General features: G+C 34.6%; 1 protein-coding gene across 2 annotated transcripts in view; it reads right to left on the reverse strand.

Moving 5' to 3' along the window:
- Positions 1–14,039, reverse strand: part of LUC7L2 (LUC7 like 2, pre-mRNA splicing factor) — a 62,315-nt gene that overhangs the window by 44,330 nt on the left and 3,946 nt on the right. The window contains exon 2 of one of the 2 annotated variants that reach the window (XM_074193580.1): positions 1,459–1,529. The exons of the other annotated variant lie outside the window; for it this stretch is intronic. Within the exon in view, the coding sequence (XP_074049681.1) occupies positions 1,459–1,516 (58 nt within the window). The 5' untranslated portion in view covers positions 1,517–1,529. The remainder of the gene's footprint in view (positions 1–1,458; positions 1,530–14,039) is intronic. 2 annotated transcript variants of the gene reach the window in all.

Raw genomic sequence — 14,039 nt, forward strand, 5'->3', positions numbered from 1 at the left:
TGAGGTAACTAAGGCCCAGAAAGGTTAAATGACTTGCCCAAAGTCACACAGTGAATGGCAAAGCCACTAGAAGAGCTTTTATTTACTGGTGTTAAAAGATCTTCTCAACACTAAACACTGATTTTTAAAATCTTTTACATTAAATTGCAAAACATAAAAAAAAAAATCTTGCAAACATTGCATACACACTGCGAATCCCCACTGAAACCCAGCCGCCATTTCTTCCACTATTTTGTTCCAGTTGCAGTGTCTCCCTTTTGCTGCTGGGGGGGGTTAGAGAGGGTAGAATAATGTGTTTAAGAGTGTACAAACCTGGAAGAAGTACTTACACACCAGTCAAACAAAGGTACATCGCCTAAATTCAACATCATTTTAAAAGCAAGGCCCCATACCAATGAGTTTATGTACTCCTGTGCTTTACAATGCCAAGCTGGAAACATTTAAATTCATTCTGTCTTCTTGTTGACAAGCTGTACTTCCTACAGCAGCAGAAGAATCACCTGCTTACCAAATATGGATGTCCAATGGTAAGTTTAATAATCCATCTAAGAATCAGGTGGGCAATTTTAGTTTTAATAATATAAAAGTGCAGATGTTACAGTTACTGATTTAAAGAAACTTATCTCCTTGAAAAAGAAAAAAAACCATAACGGAATATTCAGTACTGCATTCCATTTTTGGAAATGAGGTCATTCCTGAGGCATTTTTCTCTGAGGATACAGAGTGATAAGCCCTGAGAAGATTATTTAAATCTTAAATTTCAATAATCTGGGTAGTATCACAGATAAGTGAAAACCTACTGGTGAATTACTGAAGCAAGAGCAACTGTTGGTGCCAAACCATCCAAACTCAGTTTGCTTTTCTTCCCATTTCTCTAAAGCTTTTAAAGGTGGATAAATTTTATGATTATTAACATACCTATCCACTTCACATAAAGTCTGGACCATTCTAATAATGTTTATCTATGAAATGATTCAATGATCCCAATTATTGTATTTCCTCATCTAAATAGCAAAATAAGATTCTTTAATTCATTGCCTTGACCCCCATTTATATAATCTAAGTTTGAAGGTAACAACTGTTTATTTGAAGGCAACTAAACATTTGTCATTTCAGATGGGCTAGATTTTGTTCAAGTTGTTTTTAATTTGGTTAATCAAACTTTTAACAAAATACTTATTGTGAAACAGTTTACATCAACATCAACATCAAGACCAGTAATTCACAGGCTAAAGTGATGGCTTCAGAGCAGTTCAACAATAGGTTTTCTAGAGGCTAGTCTCTGGTTTTAATAGGTTATTTTTAATACCCACAATTTGGATTAATCCCTTTAGTGTTCACGCCTGCTACTACAATAATGGTTATTTGGGGGGGGGGTCCTTTCTTTTTTCCTCCTTTTAAACACAACTGGTTCGTTCCACATTCATTAACACATCTGAAAAGTTAGTGATAACTCACGGCTCGGCGATTGCGGGGCCTTTCTGACACTCCCTTGCAGATTGAAGTAGGCAGGCATAGATACATTGAACCTTTATAAATAAAACAAGGGGCCAGATTGTTCAGTTTGTATAGAATAAATAGATTCTGCCAGCAATTTCAACACAGCATCTAGAAGTACATGTTGACTGTAAAGATTGTCGTATATGAAAACAAAAGTGAACAAAATCAAGTTTTTAAAAAGATATCCTGATTTAACCTCCTAAAGCCCCAAATAAGAATACTGCTGACCAAAGATAGAAGTCCCAGATTAGAGCCCAGAGATTCTTGCTCTTTAGGCAAACGGGGATGAAAAATCATATGCATAATTATTTCACCAGACTCTCCAGTGATATAGTCTATAAGCTTAAGTTGGAATGGCACTATAATAAATCCACAATGGAATGCCGCTTCTGTCATGTGGGCATTTTACAGCTGAGCAAAGAGACAAATTAGTATTCCAAATCTACACTCAAATTAAGATGAGGTACTGACACTTTAAGAAGAAAACAATGCTTCTATTACATTATCTTTAGACTGTTTTTAGCGTTTTAAGAGCAAGCTTCTCTCAGTGCTTTTTTGTTAACTCTAATATTTTAGGGGTATTTACAGGCCAAGGCTCATGAATCAATATTTCTACCAGTTTTACTATCAAGAAAAATATTTATATATATTTTTATTTGTAAAACAGAGCCTTTGGTTTAAAAAATCTTTTAAATTCCAATTCCAATTTAAAGTTATCTTATATCCAAAATGAGGATTTAAAAAAAAATTGTCATAAAATACCAAAAAAGAATTTTAAGGGTAACTTCTTGTGTTGTCCAGTATTACATATACATGGGCACCCCATAAGTAGCTAAGATAATTGGAGTTTGGATATTTAGATATAGCAACTTCTCTTTTATAAAGATAAAAAAAGTTTTATAAAGCAACAAAATAAAACTTGTAGCAGTATAGTCAAAGTTTATTAGGACTAGCAATGAACATTAGTTTACTGCTATTTTTTGGTTTAAGTTTAAATTTTACTTATTATAGCACAATTTAACTACACTACCACAAAATGCAGTATTTGAAAATAAATTTACTATGGATCTATGCACTGAAAGTAGAGTTCTGCTGAAATCAATTAAGATGCTTCAAAAAGAATAAAAACGACTGGTGGTAGATTCAGTTTTAGTCAAGCTATCTGGCCCAAACCATGTTTTTCAAAAGAGTTAAATGAAATAGCTCCCATTTTTTTTTAAAGAAAGAAGAGAAAAGGACTACATTTAGAATCCAGATAAACCATTTTGTGCCCCCAAGTCAATGTTTGAAAATTGTGCCTTCACTGTTACCCCTTTGGAGAGAAGCTTTGAGCCTGAACTCAAATGAAATCTAATATGACTTGTTATAAATACCAGTCAAATTTACTAGCATAAAAAATGTATTCTATTAAAAAATTAATTACTTCCCTTTTGGCACAACTACCCTACCTAAATCCACTTTTAAGAATGTATGTCTAGTTAGATGACTTCTCTTCCTACTTTATTCCTTTTTCATTTATACTGTTTTTCCACCAAGGGGTCTGTAGATCCCTAAACTTGGCACTCCATCCCACCCTCCTCCATTCCCTCTAATGACCCCAAGCCAGTTATATACTCTCTTCTCCCCTTTTTGAATCCTTAGTTTCATTCAAGACCTAGGTTCAGTGCTTTGGGAAACCTTTTTCACTCTGTGCCCACTCAAATACCTTATACATACTGAATTCTTTAAATAGAAAAGAAAATCTTTTAAGGGCAGGAATTTTCCCCCATTTTTCTTTATATCCCCAGAACTTAGTATACTGCCTTACATGGAGAATATTTAATAAATAAGTTGCTGCTGATGCTGATTTCACTGCAACAAACAGGAAACAACAATAGCAATCTAATTTGGAATTTCAGAGTATGGGGAATATAATTTCCATGAATAGAAAGACTGAGTTTTCTGGGTAAAAGTCCATAATGTCAAATTAAGCAAAGTAAAAAATCTTTTTTAACACTAGACCTGTTCAAATTTTCATTAAAAAAAAAAAAAAACAAATGTACTAGAGTCTAGAGTACAAAAAGAAGTATAAGGTATAGATTTCATCTACAAGTTTACAGCCCAGCTGGGGAAGCAAGACAAAGGAATGAGTGAATAAATGAATGAGAAAGCAAGAAAGCATAGAGTAAATTCTACAAGAATGGTACAAGCAATAATCCCTAAAAGATTTATGAGAAATAAGAGCTCACCAGAGATGAAGCCTCATAGAGGGGAGAGGATTTGATTGGTGCTTTAAGTGGGGGTGGGGGGTGGGAGGGAGAGATTTAAAACAAAACAAGAAAAAGAAGGCAGGAATGTAGGGAATAAATAGATTAGGTGGAGATAAAGTGGGAGATAATGAATGGCCAATTAAAAATTCAAAAGAAAAACACTGGTACAGGGCATGTCTGCACACTATTTTACATCATATATAAACAAACATTTGTTTTGATCCAAAATTTTCTAGCTGTTACAGGTGTATAGATACTGCCTAAAGTGAAGATACTAGAAAATTTCAGGGCAATGGATAGATCAAATTATTTAAGAAAAATCCTATAGTCCACATGCTCCAAAAAAACCAACTCTCCCTCCTATTTCCATAGTACAACTATGGATTGTGTAAAAATGTCACAAAGCTTAGCATGCCTGTCATTCTAATACCTATCAACTCTTCAAGTAATTCAACAGAACTTGTGTTGGTATTCAAGTAATAATACCACTTGAAGGAGGAAGTAATTCTATCCAGGCAGGACTCCAAATGGAAGAGTTCAAATCCCAACAGATCCTGAATTTAGGCTCATAGGTTCTTTAAAGCTGGGAGAGAATATACAATTCAATATCCTCATTTTACAGAGAAAAAAATTAAATGATTCTATTTATAGAATGATGGGAATATATATACACACACAAACACATACATACACATATATAACATATGGGAATTTCAGCATAATACTGAGGTGTCTCCAGTACTGGACATTATAAATCTTCTGGGACTGGTGATCCACCCATTTTCTTTTCTTAATCCCAGGATCTGCTTTAGATAAGGAAATTAGACCACAGTAGAATTTACCAACTAAATCTGTTGTACCACCTACCTTGAGGTCCCCCCTACCTGAAAATCCTTCCAAGAAAATAAAAAGGAAGAATAATCCAGCTCCTGCTGTTCTAAAACATGAGATCTTATTTTTGCCTATAGCTTACACAGGAATATGGGGGACAACTAACCTAACTAGGCTAACCTGCTAATTTGCAAACAGAGATTCAGAGAGGTGAACATATCTTTCCCCTTATCTCCTTCATCTGTCTGATGACACCCCCCCCAATTGTGTTTCTCTGGTCCTCAATTGTTAAAACTGGCTCTGTGATAATCAGAAGAGAAATCTGAGCAGAGAGCTCTAGAACAGGTCACAATGCACACTGCACTCACACTGCTTAGTGGAAAATACTGTTCTCTTTTTGTTCTCAATCTATTCCTCAGTCAGGACAGTGGAGGAAAAACAGGGAGATAAATTCTATAAATGTTTAAATGTTTGCCTCAACAACCTCTCTTCCACATTTAGAGGCAAAGGCATATAAAATATCAGACAGTTCAGTTAATGTTATTCTCTCATATTCTGTGTATTCAGAGTCATAAATTGTAGCACAGTATCTGTCACACAGGTACTTACTACTTCTAGACTAATAAATCATTATTAATGTGTACTTTCACCTCATGTTATTTCTAGGAGAACTATAGTAACTAGGCTACTCCCATAATGAGAAGGGGAAAAAGTCCTTGGAACTATGGGAATGAAATTCAAAATGAAGTAAAACAAACATGCTACCTTACCCATTTCAAAATATCCATTAATGGAAGGAGAGGATGATAGTAGAGACTTAACAAGGACAGCAAAATCAGTAAAAGATGTTACTTTCAAGGGTGGCTAGGTGGTGCAGTGGATAGAGCACCGGCCATGGAGTCAGGAGGACCTGAGTTCAAATCTGATCTGACACTTAATAATTGCCTAGCTGTGCAGCCTTGGGCGAGCCACTTAAGCCCAATTTGCCTTACAAAATCCTTAAAAAAAAAAAAAAAAAGTTACTTTCCAATGGTTCAATGCATCCTACATCCACTAACCCTACATCCTACATTAGCAAAAGTCCATGAGTACTGGAGAGATGGATACCAACAGAAGACATCTGGAGACTACAGATAAGTCTTTTTTGTAGCACTAAAATAGCTAGTACTATTTTGAAAGATACAATTTATTTTATGATGTACTTTTTCCAGCAAGGGCAGGTTGACTCTTTTTTAAGCCTTGAATAATTCTTGTTTATATTTGCAAAGAATTGTAAGCTCATAGAATCTTCCCTCTTTTATGAATCTTATCCCTCCTTTAAGGTTTACTTCCAATGCCAACCTTCTTCCTTGAAGTTTTTGACAATGATAAGAACATTGATCTCTACCTCTTAAGAGCACTTTAGAACTTTTCATCCACTTATATATTCTATTTTCAATTATACTCTGTGTATCTTCTACCAGAAATTAAGTTCCTTTAGGGTAGAGAATATGCCACTTATCACTCTCATCTCAAGTACTCTGAAGTTGGTGTTTGATTAAACCTTTTGTTGAACAGTTAAACTAGATTTCAGAGATAATCTAGATAACTAAAAAATAAACTCAAATTGAACAACTCGCAGTAGTAAAGAGATTATTGGATTTGCAATTGGTAAAGTTCAATTGGATCCAGAGATCTACCACCTAGTCTTTGAGACAAGATGGCCAAGCTATTTTAACCTCTCTGATCAGTTGATTCATCTTTGAGATAGGGAAGAAGGGAATGATTTTGAACTAGTTAATTTCTATGGTCCCTCCTGATGTAAATCATGGGTTCCTTAAGAACTCCCTATGTAAAAGCAGAAATGAAAAGAGATGAACAAAACTAAAAATATAAAGTGATTTGTTTGCTGACAAGAAGACAGTACTCATTGATTAATGATGACTATAAAAGCCAACAAGTCAAAGCCAAGACAGGAAAAAAAACAGTAAAAAAAGGGCAAAAAGTGAAAAGAGTACCAAAGAGTAAACCCAGTAATACAACTCTCAGCATAGTGTCTAGAAAAGAGTAAGGACTTAATAAATACTTGTTGATTGAGAAGAAAAAAGGCAATAAAAGACAAAATTATATCTGAAGGGGGGGAACCCCAGAAAGTTAGAAAACACTTTAAAACAGCCCCAATCTTAGGGGCATCAAGATGATGGAGTGGGTTGAGTGCCAGACTCAGGGTCAGGATGACCTAAGATCAAAGTCTACTTCAGACACTGTCTGTGTGACCCTGGGCAAGTCACCTGATTCCACTTTTGTAATATGAAGATAATAAGAGCAACCATCTCCCTGGGTAGTTTTGAAGGTCAAATTAGATGAGATGTATAAAGTGCTCTGCAAACGTTAAAATGCTACATATAAATGCTATCATTATTTATTACTAAAGCATTGTTTATACCTCATAATCAAAATAGGATAGGTTGTTATTGTTTTTTTAACTATTAGACTTATTTCTCCAATTAAGACTTTAAACCTGGGGGGGGGGGGACAAGAACCAAGTCTTATCTTTTCTTCTATCTTCCCCTTCCCCCACCCATAGACTATTATAATACATAACACGTTATTAAAATAGTCCCCAGGTGAATAACCACAAAGTATCACCAAGACTAGAGGAACATCTAGACTACAGACCAGCATGGTACAATGGAAAAAGCAATGGGTTTTTGATTTCCTGCATCTGGCTGAACAATTCACTTCAGCTCTCTTTCCATTTCGATTTCCTCATTTCCAAGATTAGGGAGATGGATTAGATGATTATCTCACATCTCTTCCAGTTTAAAGATTTTATGACTGGAAATGTCTAGGACAAACAATGTAATTGCCTCTGAGGGCAAGGTATCATTATATTCAGATAGGACTGTGGTAAAAAGGCATACACATACCAAATTATGTATAACACTAGTTTGCAAGAGTATTAGCTTTAGGAAGATAGCTTCAAGGTAAAAACAATATAAAAAACCTTAATATGTAGTGTCAGATTTTTAGTGTCAAGTTTTCAAGTTTAATCATGTTTCCCTGTGACAAACAATTCTTACCATATTATGTGATCTCAGTTTAACTTCTACTTTCGCTATCCTCCTAACCATCCATTTCAAGATACTCTGGAAGTAAAGCTCTTAATACTTAGGGACCCTCTCAAAACCACAACCCACAGACTTTTAGAGGGTTTAGATTTCTACAAGGCTAAAGGCTCACAAGAAAGAGGCAAGAAGACAATGTAGACAAAATGAACAGGTCCTTTTATCTAATCTGGTCTTCACAAGAAATCTTAAAGCTGGAGCAGCTAGGTGATAAAGTGGATAGAGCACCAGCCCTGGAGTCAGGAGGACCTGAGTTCAAATCCAGTCACAGACATTTAATAATTACCTAGTTATGTGACCTTTGCCAAGACACTTAACCCCATTCCCTTACAAAAAAAAAATCTTAAAGCTTAACCTTGATTATTCAACTATTCAACTATGTGTAAAGGTTAGCATATATCCTACAGAAAAGGGTTTGGGAATTTCCTCAGTTGCAGAGATACTTGTCTTCATGATTAAGGATGGTATTCTATAGTCCAGTGCTTCAGTAAAATAAAAAAAGCAATCAAACAAAGCTAATCATCTTTTATCATTCTACAACACTGATTCCTAACTTGAATAAAAGGCAAAGGACTGAAGTATATGCAACTTGTATTAAAAGAAAAGTAACTCTATGCAGTATTTATTTTATTCATATGATGACATCAAAAGACAGCAAACTAAATTATTTCTACATTTAGAGGGGGAAAGCTATTAAACACTACTTGGCACTGCTCACAGCTTAACAAAATAACCACCATTTAGGATCAGTTTCTTAGAAAAATATTAGACACAGTGACTATAATAACTCAATGTTAAATGAGAAGTCAAAATTTTATTTTTCTGAACAAAATCAACTAACCACATTTGTACTTTCTGACAAATGGTTTTAGCTTTTTTATGTGCTTTTAGAAACTTTTTCTGTTTTTATAATTTCTTCCTTATTAGTAATTTTATTATTTCCCAATTTATCTTCTTTTTCCCCCCTGTGTAATCTTTCATTATTGCTCATTTTCATGACTTTCCACTGGCTATTCCTCAGGGCCAGAATGAATTCAACCTCATGGAATTCCTCATTCAAGAAACAGTTCAGGGGCAGCTAGGTGGCAGAGCACTGGTCCTGGAGTCAGGAGGACCTGAGTTCAAATCCAACCTCAGACACTTAATAATTACCTAGCTGTGTGGCCTTGGGCAAGTCACTTAACCCCATTTGCCTTGCAAAAACCTTAAAAAAAAAAGAAGAAACAGTTCAATTCCCCATTAAATAAATGAAGAACATAAGGAGATAGTGCTCATATAAAAAAAATAATACCGCAACTCATAACTGAAATGGAAATTTGAACAATTCTTAAGACAACAAGAGAGGAAAATTTTTGCAGGGGTTGCCTAACAAAGTACTGAAATGCTAACTGAACTGTGAACTGGTTTAATCATTTCAGAAAACAATTTGGAACTATACCCTAGACAATAAAAGTCACATACCTGCTGAACTACCAAAATACTTTTAGATAGGTCCCCTTAAAGAGATCAAGGACAGAGGGAAAGAACTTATATTTACAGTAGCACTTTTTGTTGTATCTCAAAGAGCTAAAAATAAAATAAGTATCTATTAAGTGAAGAACAGCCAAATATGTAAATTTAATGGTTTTGTACAAGATTTAATGAATAGGCATTCAAAGAAATATGGAAAGACTAGATGAACTGAAATGAGTGGAAAGAGGAGAACCAAAAGAATAATTTATACTAAAATGTGACAGGAAACAACACTGAAAAACTAAAGCTGGAACCAGTCAAAACTATAAAAGATAGATGCTGAAACTTAAATCTTGCCAGAGATGAGGAACTACAGCTACAGAATCTGACATGAATTCTCAGAGATGTCCAATGTGTTGATTTCTTTTGCTTGACTATGCCTATTTTTTTTACAAGGGAAGACTGAGGTGGTGGGATGAGTAAGAGATATGTTTTTAAATGCCTAGAAGACAAAAGTACAGAAAGGAACACAGAGTGATGTTATCATGACTCATTAAGCTTTATATGTTTCTTTTTTAAAACTACTATAACTTATCCTCTTCCCTATTCTTTGAATTCTGAAACATTTATGTTTGTTGATAATTAAATTCATAAAAAAAAAAAACTGACTCACCGAAGCACTAACTTCTACAGAGAGCCTTTCCTACTAATACCCCCAACTGCTGGCAAATTCCTCAACCATCTCAACTTGTATTTATTCTGCATAAATTTAAATAAGTACACATTCCCCCCAAAATAAAGTCCTTGAGTGCTGTGTTTTTTTTTTGGGGGGGGGGGATTGTATCCCCAGTGACTAGCACTTTCATAAATGTTTCTTGAGTTCCTGGTTTTTTTTTTTGGTCTTACAATTTTCTTACTTGTACCAGTTCTTAATCATCTTAAAAAATATATATACATTCAAAAAATATTCATTCAATTGCCAGTTTCTTATTCCATTTCTATTTCTTTAACTATATTCACCAATTCCAAGTGAAACATAACTGCCAACAAGGCTGTGTCAGTTTCATACTTTTTCTGAGAACTCATTTTTGTAGTTTCATACTGCTGATCAAAATAATCTAACAGATACTGTTATATCTGTTATATCAAGTGTCCTCAAAGTATTCCCCCATTAAAAAAAATAACCAACTAGTTATTTTAATGACAATTCATGTTCTTTCCCCATTTTTGTAGCTTACCACCCAACAAAATGGACATTTTAACTTGAATAACTTGCAAACAACATTGCTGCATCTGACTTCAATTCTCCCCATGTTTCTCTGTATTCTTCATATTGGTCTTCCCTTAAAGAAAATAATATTCCATTTGTTCACAGGTTTAAGTAGACTAAAATAGAATGACTCAATCTTGTCTGTGCTGGTGTTACAGTTTCCAGTCAGCAATAGTCATAAATTCTACCCTCACTCCAGCCCAGTACTTCTAACTCCTCAGACTGAGTTGACCATGGTGGGATTTGTTCCTGCATCTACAAGAACTATATAAAATCCTTGAAATACTAAGTATTTCTTTGGTTCAGTATAACATATAAGGTTCACTTGTTGTTACCCCAATTTCTGAAACCAATGGTGGCTCCAGTCAACTTTTTAAATTTTTGTCTTGTTTGGCTCATGTTTGTTGACATGCCAGTTGTGAATCTTCTACTGTTTCAAAGTCATTCTATTCATTTAATCCTTCTATAGTATTGTTCTAAGGGTTGCATGACATAAATGGTTGCATCCATTCTAACCCTGGCTAACTGCCTATTCTTCCTAGCCTGCCTATCCCTCCATAAAGCTATGGCTCACCAATCAGGACTACCAACCCATTCAGGTCATGTTTAGTATCTGCTATCACCTTTATCACTGATTAAAATATATCATTCTGGCTGATATGATCAAAAAGGAAAATGATCATTCTTGGAAGGGATGTGGGAAAACTGGGACAAAGCATTGTTCTTGGAGTTGTGAATTAATTCAGCCTTTCTGGAGAACAATTTGGAATGATGCTCAAAGGGCAATAAAGCTGTGTAAACCTTTGATCCAGTAATACCACTTCTCGGTCTGTATCCTAAAGAGATCACAAAAAGGGTAAAAAATCCATATGTTCAAATATATTCACTGCTGTTCTTCTGACAGTGTCAAAGAATTGGAAATTGAGGAGATGCCCACGAACTGGGGAATGGCTGAAGAAATTGTGGTATGAATATGATAGAACATGATTGTTCTATAAGAAATCATGATGGACAGGGCTTCAGAAAAGCTAGACTTACATGAACTGATGTTGAGTAAAATGAGCAGAAGCAGAACATTATACACACTAACAACAATGGGCGATGACCAACTACGATGGACTTGTTCATTTTAGCATTACAATAATCAAAGACAATTCTAAAAGACTTATGATAGAAAAATACCATCCATATCCAGAGAGATATATACAGATATGAGAGATATATACAGATATCCCCAGGGAGGGAACTGTAGAGTTTAAATGCAGACCAAAGTTTTATCTTTATCTTCAACTTTTAAATGTTGTCTTATGTATTGTTATTTTTGTCTCCCTAATTTTTTTTTAAATTTGGATTTGATTCTTCTTTCACAACATGATTAATATGGATTCTCTATTTAGCAGAATTATCCATGTAGAGCCTGTATTAGATTGCTTTCTGTCAGGGGAGGGAGGAAGAGAAGGAGAAAAATGTAAAACTCAAACTTTGCAAAACTAAAAAATGATTGGTGAAAATTAGTTATATGTTGTTGGATAAACTAAAATATTTTTTTTAAAAAAAAGAATAAATATCAATCCTCCTGGAGCTAAAAAAAGTTCACTGCACATATGTCCACTGTTTTTAGTATGCAAGCTAATAAAAAGTGATGGACAAAGAAATGTCTTCTGATGGGCTCAAACATCTTTTAGTATCTACTATAAAAGAACATTTCAAAACTAAGGATTTATCTGAAGCTAGTCATAGAATACTATGACTAGACAACCGGGTGAGTTCACCTCAAGAATTTAGATAGTGTCAGATCATTATTTTTTTTAACATTTCTTTTCTCTGTTCATTACTTCACCTTATTGACCAGGGTATCATTCAGAATATGAAATTGTTGAACAGATTTGAGACTAAACAGGGGGATTTCAAACTCATAAGATCAGATACACCATTATAAATACAGCATATAACACTTAACAATTACCTAGCTGTGTGGCCTTGGGCAAGCCACTTAACCCCATTTGCCTTGCAAAAACCTAAAAAAAAATAAAGTTAGGAGGAGAAAATAAATAAATAAATACAGTATATGGCCTGGAATTCTAAAAACAAGATACTAAGGAAATGAGTTTAGGGAAAAAAGCTATGGTCTAGTGCCATGTTTATGAAAATGTCTAATTTTTAAAAAAAATACATGTTTGTTACTGAAAGATCCCCTAAAGAAACTAGGACAAATCCCTGAAGCGGTGAAAGACAATCCTTCACATACCACAAACAATCCAAGTAGGTCATAAGAGGAGGTTGAAACTGAGTCTAACACAGGTAATAGTGATTTAAAAAAGCAAACAAACCAAAAATACCAATAGATGATGTTCTAAATCCTAATAAGTGATTCACTGATAATGAAAACAATGATGATTTAGTGATGACTTGTATAAAGGCAGCCACATTATACAAAAATGGATATCATGAAACTACATATTTTCAAAAATTATTCAAGTAACTAAAAGCAAGGTCAAATTATCAACATTTCCCCCTATTTACTTAACATGGTCTTGCCACCTACATTTCTATCTAAATCTATAAAACACAGCAATAAATAATGCTCTTGAATGATAAAAGTGTTGTTATTAAAAAGACAGGAAGTATGCAAGATATTTTGGAATGATTTCCCCTTTTTAAAAAAAATGTTAAAATAAACTTTTGGAAAGTAAATGTCAAATCTCAGTTTTCTGTAGATTCTGTATCCTATTTACAAAGGTTACAAAAAGAATCATCAAAAGATTTAGAACCTTCAGTTGAGGTCCACTAAGAACAACCTTATTTCCTTTCCAATAAGATGTACTTAAATTTATAAAGATTAGTTTGAGCCAGGCACAGTCCTCTCAGAGGACATTTCAGCATTAACATTCTGGGATCCTTATTCATTCACCCTTTCCAAGACCTCTCTGAATTAAGAACCAAGGACACTGTCTTCTCTTTGGCACAGGTGCTTTGATCAAGTGAAATCTCCCTAGGCATGCCTATCTAAAAACTATGGTTTACAGAATAGCTGAAGAGTACTTCAAGTACTTCAAGCTTTCCTATCTATATTAATTACCTTATCAACAACTCAATCTTAAAGTGTTTTTGTTATTCACTGGAGTCCAACTCTTTAAGACACCATTTGGAATCTTCTTGGCAAAAATACTGGAGTAATTTGCCAAGATCATCTTCTCCAGCTCATTTTACAGTTAAGCAAACTGAGGCAAAAAAAGGATTATAGGACTTGTCCAGGGTCACAGAGTGAGTATATGAGGCCACATATGAACTCAAGTCATCTTGACTACAAGCCCAGTATTCTATCCAGTGTCATTTAACTGCCCCAGATTGTGAGGTAGGTAATCTGTATCATTACAGATGAGGAAAACATGGCTCAGAGCAGACCTGACAAAGTTTACAGAGCTAAGTGGCAGAGCTAAAATCACATTCTAGTCTTCTAAGTTTATTGCTCTTTCCCTTAGACCAGATTGTCTACTACACAGAGGCAGAGATACTAGAACCCTCTAGAGGACACTAAGTTGTGTTATAGACAATTGTACATCATTTGCATTTTTTAATTATCAAAGATATTTTCATATCCCGCCTTTCTGCTGTTACACAGATTACCCA

The sequence above is a fragment of the Macrotis lagotis genome, chromosome 7 (genome assembly GCF_037893015.1).
Source record: "Macrotis lagotis isolate mMagLag1 chromosome 7, bilby.v1.9.chrom.fasta, whole genome shotgun sequence".
NCBI lineage: Eukaryota > Metazoa > Chordata > Mammalia > Peramelemorphia > Peramelidae > Macrotis > Macrotis lagotis.